Source organism: Capsicum annuum, chromosome 2, assembly GCF_002878395.1.
Source record: "Capsicum annuum cultivar UCD-10X-F1 chromosome 2, UCD10Xv1.1, whole genome shotgun sequence".
Taxonomy (NCBI): Eukaryota; Viridiplantae; Streptophyta; class Magnoliopsida; order Solanales; family Solanaceae; genus Capsicum; species Capsicum annuum.
In genome coordinates this window covers 147,357,680-147,371,736 of record NC_061112.1, presented here as the reverse complement: position 1 = coordinate 147,371,736, position 14,057 = coordinate 147,357,680, and the positions used below count along the sequence as shown (strand labels likewise).

Below are 14,057 nucleotides of genomic sequence, written 5' to 3'. Positions count from 1 at the left end.
TGTTGTCCCATCAGAAAAAGTGACTTGTGTTACGTAATTGACATTCCTGGTACAATCGTACTGATTGTGTTACGTAATTGACATTCCTGGTACAATCATACTGTTGTCCCATCATAAGAAATGGAAGAGGGAGGTGTTGTCCCATCAGAAGAAGTGGAAGAGTTGTCCCTATCAGAAGAAGTGGAAGAGAGAGCTATTGTCCCATCAGAAAAAGTGGTTTGTGTTACGTAATTGACATTTCTGGTACAATCATACTACTCTTTTGGAAGAGGGAGCTGGTACAATCGTATTGCTGTCCCATCAGAAGAAGTGGAAGAGGGAGATGTTGTCCCATCAGAAGAAGTGGAAGAGCTGTCCTCATCAGAAGAAGTGGAAGAGAAAGTTGTTGTCCCATCAGAAAAAGTGGCTTGTGTTACGTAATTGACATTCCTGGTACAATCATACTGCCCTCCTGGAAGAGGGAGCTGTTGTCCCATCAGAAAAAGTGGAAGAGGGAGCTGCTGTCTGGGGAAGGAATTTCCCAAATTGCTTCATACTTAAAATTGCTCTCGTGGTTGGCCGGTCTCAATAAAATTAGTGGGTCAAAGCAAGTTTTAATTAAAGGGCTTACATACTCTAAACATAAAATAGAATTATCTTCTTTCACAGTAGTTGTTTTGGTGTACTATTTTTAAAAGACATATAACATTTAACTTCACACATTAAAATAATTATTAATAAAAGTAAAAGAGTAATCCTAGTTAATAAGGTAGTAGCCATTTATTTGTCATACATTAACTTGAATGTTGTTGTTAAAATTTTATTTATTTAATATAAAATTTTAGTTATTTAGTTCAAAGTTCAAAAATATTTCTTGTAAAATGAGATAGCTTTTTCTCTTCTTTTTTTTTTTAAAATAATTTTTTAAAATGTATTTCATAATCTTCGTTATTATTTCTTAGTGAATAAAGTTGAAATCATATAATTTACTATTAAAATTTTTGAGGGTGGAATCACAATAAATCACAAGGGAAATATGCCTAAAACTTTTAACGTCACTTTGGCACCACTCAAAGTCAATGTGGTGCAGGAGAAACAGAAAAGACCGAGAAGAGTGTTGCGTAACGTACGATCTGCGCAAAACCACAGCTTAGACAACGACGAAGATAGTCATCAATGCATTGGTGAGGAAATCAGTACCAAGTAGCTTCCAAAGGTATTAGAGTGGTACAAAAATGTTGCATTTGATATCCAAGATTTAGAAGCCCATTTAATTGATTTTAAAAGTGATTGTGTTCTGTTATAGTTGTTGATTGGCTGAGGAATTGCGTATCAAGTTGAAGTAGTATTGGAGTATTGGAGGGTACAAAAATGGATTGATTTTAGAAGTGATTGCGCTCTGTTATGTTGTTGATTGGCTGAGGAATTGCGTATCAAGTTGAAGTATTGGGGGTACAAAAATGTATTGATTGTAGAAGTAAATGTGTTCTGTTATGGTTGTTGATTGGCTGGGGAATTGCGTATCAAGTTGAAGTATTGGAGGGTACAAAAATGTTGGATTTGATATCCACTGGTAAGAAGCCCATTTAATTGATTTTAGAAGTGATTTTCTTGATCAGTACGCAAATAGTATCTTGGATTGATTTTAGAAGAGTACTGTAGATTTTCATTCTGTCGAAAACATTAGATAGTTTAAATGTGTTTACTGATTTACCGATTTCCATTCTTTCAAGAAGCAAGAATTCAAAGAGAATTGTATTAAATAGTTTGAATAAATTCTTGATCAATACGCAAATTTCCATTCTGTCAAGTTGCCAATCATAGGATTGGAAAATGAATATACTCGAGTGAAATACTTACTCATAACCTGTGTAACTCTTCTCCCATCTGCGGAGATGAACGTAGTGGGTTTTACAATTTTAGTTGGTCCACAAGTATAACCGTGCTCTGGAGCCTTTAATGTGAAGTTCTTAGGTACTCTCACAGTCTTATTGATCGTTCCAGCAACACCAACACTAACTTGGAATGAGCTAACAGCAGTGGCCGGATTGTCCACATGAGTTGGTCACTCCTTCCTTGCAGCAATTTGCTGCAAGGAAGTCATATGGTCCATGTTGTTGTGGTTGTAAGGAGTTCCAGGCATCATGTCAGCGACTGTTGGATCTTTCTTGCAGCAATGTGGAATATTTCCTTTAAATTTTGAACAATCTCCCTGCTCTGTCGTCTGACCCCCTGGGCCATATGACTTTCTTCATTGCCCACGTCCATCCCAGAGTCTAGTCTGGTGATTGGATGTTATATATTATTGAAAGTTGTATATTGTCACCACATCCTGTTAACTTGTAAACGGTTAATCAGAAGCTTTCAGTTTAGGAAATGCTTATCAGAACAAGAAAATAAAGAGAAGGGAGTCAAAAGGGGACTGTCAGGCCTAAATGACTAAACTTCTGTCATGTAGGCCGAAGCTATCCAGATGAATAAACGTGTAATCACGATTTAGCTACCGAGGAACATGAAAGTAAGTACTGTATTAGCCCGTAAAAAAATACTTAGAAGTTGCATCCAAATTCAGGAAAAAATGAGTTAAGTTGAAAAGGGGGTGAGGGGTTGAATCCATTTAGCTAATATGCAAACAAACATAGAAAACTGAAAACTGAAAGAGTGTACGCATATCAATTTGGGAGTTGCAGAAAAATATTTGCTATATAGTTCGGATTAGTCTGCCCTTTTGTGCAGGTGATCTAAGGATCCATCTAAGGGAGGTCTAAATTATCAATTGATGGACAAAATTAGTGTTACACATATCCATCAGGTGTCCAGTTGATCACATCCCATTTTATAGTAATGTTTCCATTTGGATCAAGTGGATCAAAGGCATCTGGTGGAGAAAGGATAAAACAAAAAGTATCAGCTAAGAACCACCTACACCTTCCTACGCAAAGTAATTTCTTTACAACGCAATAGCGATGGGAAGTGAAGGCATGTTTCAAAGATAAGGTTTAATATTGGTACTAAAAATAAACTAAACAAATATATTCATTTGGTATTGTACAAAATGCTTTCGGTGAAATATATCTTCGACAAAACAGGTTTTACTTTGAGAAATCATTTTTTTGAATATAAAATTTTTCAATATAGGGTTAGCATAAGGTTTAAGAATAGTATTTTGACAGGTATTGGGGGTTGACATACTTGAAGATAATGTTTAAATACTGATTGAATGCGTTGATTTGAAAAATTTGTAAAGGAAAATAACATCCTCCTATAAGTGAGGGAAGTCATTTCCCATCGTTAGTACAAATCATTTTTTCATAGTTCAAAACGATCAAACAATGAATATGTTTCTCAAGGAGAAATATTTACAACGAAGATATACTTCATCATACCTACTCAAGTGAGCTATCTTATACAGTGCAGTGAACTCTTTTATAAGTCAAATTCTGGTAGCACATGCACAATTTAAACGGAGAAATATACATTAAGCTTCATTTAAATGCAACTTGTTACATAAATGTGGTACCTAAAGTTTGGCAACCTCAAAATATGAATAGCTACGAAGAGAAGAACAGTATTGTTTCAGAATTCTTATCAATTTTGGACGTAATCTAAGTTCATATTCAGGCAATTAAGGGGATCAAACTATAATGATTTCCTTTAATCTTATTATTTGGAGAATGCAAAGCTGCAAGGAAGCACCAGATATATATTTCACATTTCACAATGTCATTTTAATCATAAGACATGATCACCGATGCCCACAGAGGCTATAACAACAACTAATCCTGGTAAAGTCTAGGTAACACCCAATGTCCTGTTGTCTAATACTCCCTCCGTTCTACAATAAATGAATTGTTGGAATATTTTAATTATTCAAAATAAGTGAATGGTTCATAATTCAAGGTTAATATTGAAATTTTTTTTCAAATTTATCCTTCATTAAATGTGCATTGGGAGTGATGTATCGGTTTTGAAATTTGAAAAGAATAAAAATGAAAAACATAATAAATTTATATCTTTATTTTTTTCTTAACATATGTGTCAAAATTTAATAATTAATTTATTGTGAAATGGAAGGAATAGGATTTTGCAGCAGAATATTGAAATTTTCAGTTCACTGAATTCCTTACTTTAAAATGTGTCGGCGAAACCGAAAGAGAAAATGATTAGCAAAATTTGCTTTTAAGGAGAGAGAGATTTGCTTGGATGCGTCTAATAAAAAAGACAACTGCGTACCGTTAGATTGGGCTCTATGGACCCGTTTCTGTTGATAAATTGATCAAACGGTGCAGGAAACTTCAATATTGCCAGTGTTGTATGCTGCTTATGCACCAGATTGGAGCTCTTTTCTTCGATTGGGCCAAAACCGAACGACGGCGTTTCGTCGCGTCTCACTATATTTAAGCGTAAGAATTTAATTTTCTTAAAAAATATTCTATACCAGTAAATTTGATCTGCTATTATAGGTTACTCGTTTTTTAAAATTCTTATATAAGAAATTGAGTAATTTAAAATACAAGGTCAGTTTTACTTGACAATATAAAATATTTTATATACTGGCAGTGCACAGAACTTAAACTCTCACTGTATTGTATGTTTTATATACATAGTAGTTTGGAGTAGGGACAAAAATGACACCTAAAATTAAAATAATATACTAAAAATAGCTCCTAAAACTAAAAACCTGATAAATAACCATTTCATACGCTTAACTCGGCTGAAACTAATTTCAAAAAATAGCCAAATGTTTAATTTCCAATTTATAGCAGCATTTATTGACCAAATAGCGACCAACTTTGGTAAGCTTCTTCCGCTTCTTCTTTTTTTTCTTTTCGTTTTTTATAGTTGTCATTTTACTTTTCTTTTTTAGCTTTTTTTCTAGTTTTATTTTTCCTGCTGGTTTAGTACATAAAAAAGAATGCTCTTTATTGTTTAAACAATCAAATATAAGTTTGGAGTTATTCCTTTCTAGCTAGTTGAAGATGCTATTTATTTTATTTTTATGTTTTTATATATTAATGATATAATTTGTATACATCATAAAAAAATATATTTTGTACAATAAATTTATAGTTTATATACCCATTCTATATGACAATTACATAATTTTTATACATTCTATACAGTCTTTAGTTGCAATTATTGTATATATTTGCACAAATTTTCTTTGTAAAAGGTGCATTTATGTGGTATATATACTATATCGATGTGGTATAAAAGTATATCAATCTAGTATAAGAGAGTATCAATTGAGTATGTGGACACTGCATATGTATGCATAGGTTTCTTCTCTCTTGTTATAAAAGGGTATCAATGTAGTATAAAAGAGTATCAATTGGGTATATGGATTGCATGTGCTTGTATAAAATTTCCTTTCTCTTTTTAAAAAAGTGTATCAGTATAGTATAAAAGTGTATCTATGTGGTATAAAAGTGTATCAATTGAGTATAGAGACTACATGTGTCCAATTAGGCCAAATGGCTAAAATAGAAAATAAATTGGACCGACTGGCACCAATTGCCCACATTTTCAAATAGGGAAAGGACAAAAATAACACTTAAAACTAAAATAATTCTACAAAACTAGCACCTAAATTTAAAAACTCAGTAAATGGACATTAAACATCACAATTCGACCCTTTCCACTTTGTGTACTGGGCCGAGCGATCTCAAAGCACACTTCTGCAGCTCATTCTTGCTAACATAGTATGAGTTAACTAACCATTTCAACCGAATCTACTTGATAACGCTAGCAACTCCACTTCAACATAGTTTTATCTTTAATGGGTCCATTTTTTTTTTGTCTCCTTTTCTTTTTTAATAATGCAAAGTTTAATCCATTTCACTTTCAAAAGTCAAAGTAGACGTTGGACAATTTAACTGAACTTTTAGGTAGATTTAGGAGTTTTATTCTAAACCATTTACATGACAATCTTTTTAAAGTGATATAACATTATTAAAGTAACATACTATTTGTTTTGTTTAATTTTACTTATTTATACAATAAAATACAATATCGTATATTTTTAATATAATACAATTGTTAAAAATATATATTTATATATAATAGTGATACAGTTTCTATACATATACATATTCTATATAATAATTATAGCATTTTTATACATATTCTATATAATTTTTAACTACAATTATTATTTAGAATTCTACATATTTTATTCGACTCTATATAGTTTTTATATGCATTCTAAAAATGTATCAATCTAGTATAAAAGAGTATTAGTTGAGTATATGGACACTGCAAGTGTATCGATGTAGTATAAAAGTATATTAATGTGGTATAAAAGAGTATCAATTGGGTATAAGGACTGCATATGCTTTCCTAGAATTTTCTTTCTCTTTTTTTAAAAGTGTATCAATATAGTATAAAAGTGTATCATGTGGTATAAAAGTATATCAATTGAGTATAGAGACTGCATGCGCCCAATTGGGCCAAATGGCTAAAAAAGAGTATTACTTTAGCCGATTGGCTATAGCATGTTCACCTTTCAATTATGGGCCCTTTTTTTTTAAAGGACAAAATTTAGAAATAACATACTTATCCCTTTAATTATGAGCTTCATAACAACAGTTTCATAATTACATAATATAGCAAGTTGTATTTGTATTTTTGCAAACAGTTGCTACAAAAATATAAATACATATAATTTTTACTGTCCTTATGATCGATATGTATTTTGTATTTTTGCAAACTGTTATTACAAAAATACAAATACATATGCTAAAAAATATAATTTGATAAAAGTGTTGTTATTTTTTGTAATTTAATACTTAAGTATGCTACTTTATATATTTTTTCTTTTTTTAAATGGTCATGCCATGTCCTTTCCCCTTTTCAAATTGTGGGTTATTTCTTTTCAAAGTGGTCAGCCCATGTCTTTTCCCCTAATAGTTTTATAAGGCCCATGCTAAGCCTAGATCCAAGATCAAGTACTTTAATATTTTATAATAATATAATAATATAATGAAATACTCTTTTCATCCCATTTTACTTGTCTCAAATTTCTTAATTTGATTTTTCATTTTACTTGTCATTTTTTACAAATTAAGAAGAGACTAAAAAATTTGCCCCATGTTTTATCATTTACATTAATTGTTTTTTCTTCAAATTAAAATGTAAAACATCATTTAATAGGGGTACTATGATAAACTAACCATGTCATTAATTATTTTTTTAATCAATGTGCCTAGTTAATTGGGACAAGTAAAATGGGACGGAGGAAGTATATAGACTTTGGGATATCATATAATTAAACAAAAATATGAGAAAGTGTTAGAACTCATTAAAAATTCGGATTTATGTTAAGTTACCTTATTTTAAGTAGATCAAAATCTAAATCAAATCGACCCATAAACAAGCCGTATCCATAGATATCGAGATTTGGGCCCTTTTCCCCCTATGGGCCTGTGATCCAACATCCCCCTTCATACAACGGCCCAATATAAGCGCAATGACAGCTCTCCGGGTATAACTGAAATTGGAGAGGATATACGTAAAAACTTTGTGGGAAAGGACGAAAAGCCCTAACATTCTTCCTTTGATTCACTCAATTTTTCTTCAATACTAATATCAAAGGCCTGGTTTTTCTGCTGAATCGGTACGTTCATAAATCCTTGGTGCTTTTACATTTTGTTTTTTTCAATTTCCATGTTATGTAATTTGTTCTGATCTATTCTGATTTTATGTAAATTGAAAATCTTTTGTTCCTCAATGGATAGAAATCCTTTAATTTCTTAGAATAAGGATTGTGGAGATTATAGTTTTTAGCCCTGTTGTTGTATAAGTAATTGAGGCGTTAAAAGGCAAATAAATTTGTGAAATTAATAGAAGATTGATTTAGAGGATTTCAATTGGTTTGGTATTGATTGGATTTGTTGTGGACTTGTCGTGACATAGGGTTTGATCAGATTTGAGGTTTTCATTTCGTTCTGTTTAAAATTCTGGAGTATTGAGATTTTTGTTGTGAATGTAATAGAGGGTGTTAAGGGCAAATAATTTGCCCCTATTGGAACGAATTAGGCTCGAATTTGTGAAATTAATCGGATATTGATACAGCCGATTTCAAATAGTATGGTATTGGGAGGTGGGACATAGTTGTTGGTGATCAGATTTAAGTTTTTTGTCTAATATTCTGCGCATAGTTTTACTTTGAGAACGATGTTTGACTTATGTGAATCAGTTAGTTCTCCCATATGAGGAAGAAGTTCTTCATAAATAGAATGTTTGGTCAAGCATTAAATATCTGCAAATTTTTGGTCTGTCGTTTAGCAAAGATATTTCAGTCTTTTTTTGGAAATAACCTTGTGAAATATGGCAATGGTACGAGGTGGAATGTAGGTTATTAGGATAGTTTTTTGGTGACTTTTTGGATCTAAGGTAGTTTTTTGGTGACTTTTTGGATCTAAGGTTGACGACGAATTTATGTTTTAGTTGAAACAAAGGATACTATCTAAGAATTTGAGGATAAATATATTCGTGTACGAAAATGAATATGACGTGATGATAGTTTAGGTGATATTTTGGATCTTAGGTTGACGACAAATTTATGTTTTAGTTGAAACAAAGGATACTATGTAAGAATCTTAGGATAAATATATTCGTGTATGGAAATGAATGACATGATGATATTTTTTTGATGATATTTTGGATCTAAGGTTGACGACAAATTAATGTTTTAGTTGAAACAAATGATACTATGTAAGAATCTGAGGATAAATATATTTGTGTACGAAAATGATTATGACGTGATGGAAATCATTTCGCCGCTATAGTGGAAAAATTGTCTTGGATAAACATGTTCAATTATTTGAGGCTAAGTTGCTCGGACTCTCCAAAAATGTTGCCACACCCGTGTCGGATCCTTCAGAAATTTTCTACTTTGGAGGATCAACACACACCCGCGGACATTTTTGAAGAGTCCGACCAACTTAGATTTGAGGTATTCATGGTGAATCGTTTTCCGCCATGCCAAACACGTCATTTGAGGTGTGCTTGCATGAACTTGCGTTGGTATTCCTCTTGCATCTGCCGTCTGTTCTTTTTGACTAACCCTTAATACTTGTATTGGTCAGGTTTGGGCTTTTGCGACTGGAAGTTTCCGATACAGATATATCTGAGTGAAATGCAGGACTCATCTACCAGGGCATTTGCAAGCTCTTCTTCTTCCTCTGGGGATGGGAACAATGATGCTGGTGATTTTGAATGCAACATCTGTTTTGAATTGGCCCAAGATCCCATTGTGACACTCTGTGGTCATCTCTACTGCTGGCCATGCCTTTATAGATGGTTACGTCTTCACTCCCAGTGCCATGAATGCCCTGTCTGCAAGGCACTTATTCAAGAGGAGAAATTAGTTCCACTTTATGGCAGGGGAAGGACTTCTACTGATCCCAGATCAAAACCAATCCCCGGCCTTGAAATTCCTAGTAGGCCTGCTGGACGACGACCTGAAACTGCTCCTCAACCTGAGCCAAATAATTTTCCTAATCTTGGATTTGGTCACATGGGAGGATTTTTTCCAACAGCAACTGCAAGATTTGGTAACTTTTCGATGTCTGCTGGTTTTGGTGGATTGCTCCCTTCATTACTCAGCTTCCAGTTTCATGGATTTCCTGGTCCGACAGCGTATCCTACCACATCAAACCACCCTTTTGGATACACCCCTGCATATCACGGTGCACATGTTCGTAATGCTCATGACACAGCCCAAGTACAAGCGGATAGCAATCTCAAGTTTATGTTCTTACTTGTTGGTTTTCTTGTGCTCATTTATTTGTTGGGCTAATGAATGGATTCAGTCTATGCCTGATCCTAATGTTGGCTGTCAGATTTTGTGCATGTGATTTGTAGATGCTGGCACTTTGTTAATTTAATGTAACCAGTTTATATTTCTGTGAACTGTGTATATTTTTGAATACTTTAAGTTGGTTCTAGCTCGTTGCTTCCGTACCCCTTTTGGGTAAGAGTACCAAAGCAACACATGCTCTTTGATGGCTTGTAATACTAATCAGTTGTGTGCTTTGTTCCGTGGTTATAACCCCTTTTGTTTGTGATGTTCTATAGATCATACTTCCCGGCCAAGGTGTAGCTTCTTTAGTTGACAACTGAAGTTACAGGGAAGGTTTACTGGTGATTTTTATCAGAAAGTTCATTTTTCAATCTCACTTTACCTAAATTAATGGGTTTAGAACAATGACATAGTGGAATAGACAGTGCGGCTACTTGTGTTTTGATAAATTTGATTGTACTTGTCTTAAGATTGGCGTCTGTGCAAAAATTATGAATGTATGGCAAATGTAATGACATGACATTCCAATGACAAGACAGGTGATATATTTGAACTAACATATCAGGTGGCAGATAGTTCAGTTTCATCTTTAATGAGTTCGGTCTATTACCTCTTCTTTGCTCACTTGTAGCCGGGGCGTATTCAGGATTTAAATTCTCCGGGTGCTAAGTGAACCAGTGTCCAGAAGTCAATAAATAGAGGTGAAATCACGATTTGGAAATTGAGAGAATAGCGATAGATTTTTTTTATTTGAATGAGAGAGATTACATAATCAAAAAAAAATAATTAAGTATATAATTAAGTGAACTGTAATTAGCATAATATGTATGCAAAACATAAGTTACGCCTGCTATGCGACCTTAGGGCCACTAAAAAAGCGTCTTACCACTTGCAATAGATGTCACTTTGGTATAGTTGGTGACAAGTTTATTATTTGAATTTACCACTTGCAATAGATATCACTTTGGTATAGTTGGTGATAAGTTTATTATTTGAATATATCAGTGTATATATATATATCTATTTATTGCTTTAAAAAAAAGTATAAATTACATGAATACCAATCCGTTTGGAAGTAATTACACTCTCACCACTTTTTTAATTACTTCACTTCTCTCTCTATTAATATACATAACATAATTGGCATATATGTACTCTCTCCCACTTTTTTAATTACTTCACTCTCTCTCCCTATTAATATAGTTGTATATGTGTTAGGATTTTTGCAATTTTTAGTTAAAAAAATGTTTGCTGCCAACAAAGGTCGAACCCGCGACCTTTGGGCCACTAAAAACGCACTTTACCACTTGAACTAGATATCACTTTACTATTGTGTGTGGCAGGTTTATTATTTGAATATATCAGTGTATATATACCTATATATAGAGAGTTTCCGTTGAAATTTGCGGGTGGCGTGCCACCCTCACGGGCCTTAATAGATTCACCGTGCTTGTAGCCCTCTCTTTTATTTCAGTCTTCCCTGTGAAGACCTCTTCGATGTCTACTATGATCGGTCTCGGGATGAAGACTATTTTCGATGTTGAAAGATATAGTTACAACAACTCAATTTGTCCATCACGTCTTATAGTAGGATCGCTTTATTGAACTGCTAACTATTTGATAGTAGCTATAATAGCGAAGATTGTTAGGACATCAGAAACTGCAGTTGAGGTTACTTCTAAATCAGACGCTTTTGAGTAGAGCTGTATAAGTTACTTGGTTCCTTGATCATTAAACGTGACGTTGCCAATCTAGTTGTCTGAACCAAATAAATAAATAAAATAAATACTTTAAATTAAAAGTGTTGGATATCATATTAACCATGTAGTTTGTGTTATATTATTATATTTTCATCCCATGTAAAGATTATTTATTATATTAATAAAATCTTTATTTGAATAAATAATTGTGTTAACATGTGTGTTCTTTACTTATATAGTAGACAATTTTGTGTATGGAGTATTCTAACTCATGCACCAAAGATTAAAATTGTCTGTTCTTATAAGCAATAAATTAATATTTACAATAAAGATGAGGAAGGACAAACATCTTGATGATTGTAGTACAAGATTAAATATAATTTGATCTTAATTATAAGAATGGTAATATTCCGACTTCTTGTGCAAGTACATTTCGTATATATTGAACAGACCAATTAGAGATATTTGTTTATGTTCTGAATATTAATAAACGATTTCTCTAGACCATTTCATGTACTTATCTTAATCTTGATATAATTATTATGATCTATGTGGTTTGTTTTATCGTTTTAATCTATTAAAAGGTGAGACTCTTTTGTGAGTCAACATATTCCTAATAGGTTGGATGATGACAAATCACTTAGTGAAATATTAATTAGTTGATAGAGCCATGTCTCGAACTTGAGATAGAAGACACCTCTTTATGGTTGCTTATAAGTTTTCACGTGGAAATCCTACAGATGGATTTTGTATTCGTCATGTGAAATAAGTTAAGCATTATAAATAAAGGATTAAATTAATCAATGAGTTAAAATTTTCAGAGAATTTAATTTAATTGATTGGTGTCGGTAATTCTAACATGGGGAGTTAAATAAGTTGAAATGGTAGATCTCGAAATTAAATCGAGGAGTGCAATTACAAAATTTTAGTGGAATAATTTGTAATTTATTGTGATATGATAATTCATTCATTTGCAAATCAATATCATAATTGGAAGCCTTATTTAATAAATCTGCGGTCCCTGCTATACCTAATTAACTAATCAATTTTGGAAAAAAGAAAGGACTTACTGGAAGAAGTAATATTACTTACTGGTCTTCTATGAGGAACAAAAACTTTGGCTCTTGGCTCCCTAGTTATGTCGAACGACAGAAGGGAGTCTTCAGACTAAATATAAGAATAGTCTTGCTAAGATGAATGTCGTTTGAACTAGTTTAAGAGGTGAAAGTCGGGTCATAATTCATGCCTCTGATTGACTGTACTAGGTACAGAATCTTAGTCCCAAGAGTTCTGCAGAAACAGGCTTAAAAAGGACGGTTTATGTAAAGAAAGAGTAAACAAGTGGAAAGTCAAAAACTTTGGTTCTTGGCTCCCTCTTTATGTAAAGAAAGAGTAAACAAGTAGAAAGCCAAAAACTTTGGCTCTTGATTCCCTCTTTATGTAAAGAAAGAGTAAACAAGTGGAAAGCCAAAAACTTTGGCTCTTGGCTCCCTCTTTATGTAATGTAAGGGCAAACAATTAGAAAGTCAAAAATTTTGTTGTCTTGTTTTTCTTATTGGCTTTCCCCTAATAAGAATATATAGGGGGTTTGGCTTAGAAGAAAGATAAGTTTTTTCTGGACATATTCTATTTGAATCCAAAAGAATACTTGCCCACACAAGTTTGATAAGCAAAGGTTAAATTAGGCAGTAGTAGAAAACTGCAAAACTGGAGGCCAAGACATTGAACGATATTTGTGAAAGTCTCAAGAGGTAAGTTCTCTAGATTATATGTAAGTTATTGATCCTGTAGAACTATTTCTTCTATTGTGCATGTTCTAACAATTGGTATCAGAGCTCTTCTTACATATGCTAGGTAATGTAAAAGAAATTACATGATTTGTTGTACATATTTCGGATAAAAATTGTATAAATCATGTTGTTGCTGGATGATTTTTATATTTTTGGTATCATGTTGTTGCTGGTTGTTGTTCATGTTTTTGATGATAATATTGATTCTAACAAAAGTTAAGTTTCTCATCAAGAAAGCATAAAACGAATTTTGCATAGTTTTGTGAAAATTAGTTTTGTAGCTTAAGAACAAAACGATGATGAGTCTCGACTACGACCAACTATAGTCATTACTCACTGTATGAATAGTAGAAGTAAGGCAAAGCAGTGCAGGCAGCCATGCTGTCCGTCACAACAGTTAGGTCAATAATTATCGATTTGATCGATTTTGGAGTTTTTTTAGTTTTTGAAAAATTCCGAATGACTTGAATTTTGGTACGTTTATTGGAAATGACCCACTGAACAATACTCACAGAAAGCTGTGATCTAGGCCATTTTGGGGCCATTCGGGGTTGTTTTGATAAGTTTTGGGGCTTTTTATGTTTCAGAAAAATTAAAAATTCTGATTTTTTTTTTTGCAAACCAGTAGTGATAGGGATCATTCCTTAAGATTTTCAGTGGTTAATAACAATACATAATATGAGTTTACATGTTGACATCGGTCATCTTTCCCATCGGATAAACTTGTATATTGTAATACTGTTTTATAGTCTCTTATTTTTTATGACTTGTATTAACTTTTCA

At 32.8% G+C, this 14,057-nt stretch overlaps 1 protein-coding gene across 1 annotated transcript; it reads left to right on the top strand.

Moving 5' to 3' along the window:
- Positions 1 to 7,450: 7,450 nt before the first annotated feature.
- Positions 7,451 to 9,894, top strand: LOC107860377 (E3 ubiquitin-protein ligase RNF185). Its single transcript, XM_016705717.2, has 2 exons — positions 7,451 to 7,594; positions 9,069 to 9,894. Exon 2 carries the CDS (start codon positions 9,119 to 9,121, stop codon positions 9,779 to 9,781), a length of 663 nt encoding a protein of 220 aa, XP_016561203.2. The 5' UTR covers positions 7,451 to 7,594; positions 9,069 to 9,118; the 3' UTR covers positions 9,782 to 9,894.
- Positions 9,895 to 14,057: the final 4,163 nt, after the last annotated feature.

What these genes read in the sequence shown, in the direction of transcription:
- LOC107860377 (XM_016705717.2), top strand. Translation starts at nt 9,119, where the DNA reads ATGCAGGACTCATCTACCAGGGCATTTGCAAGCTCTTCTTCTTCCTCT.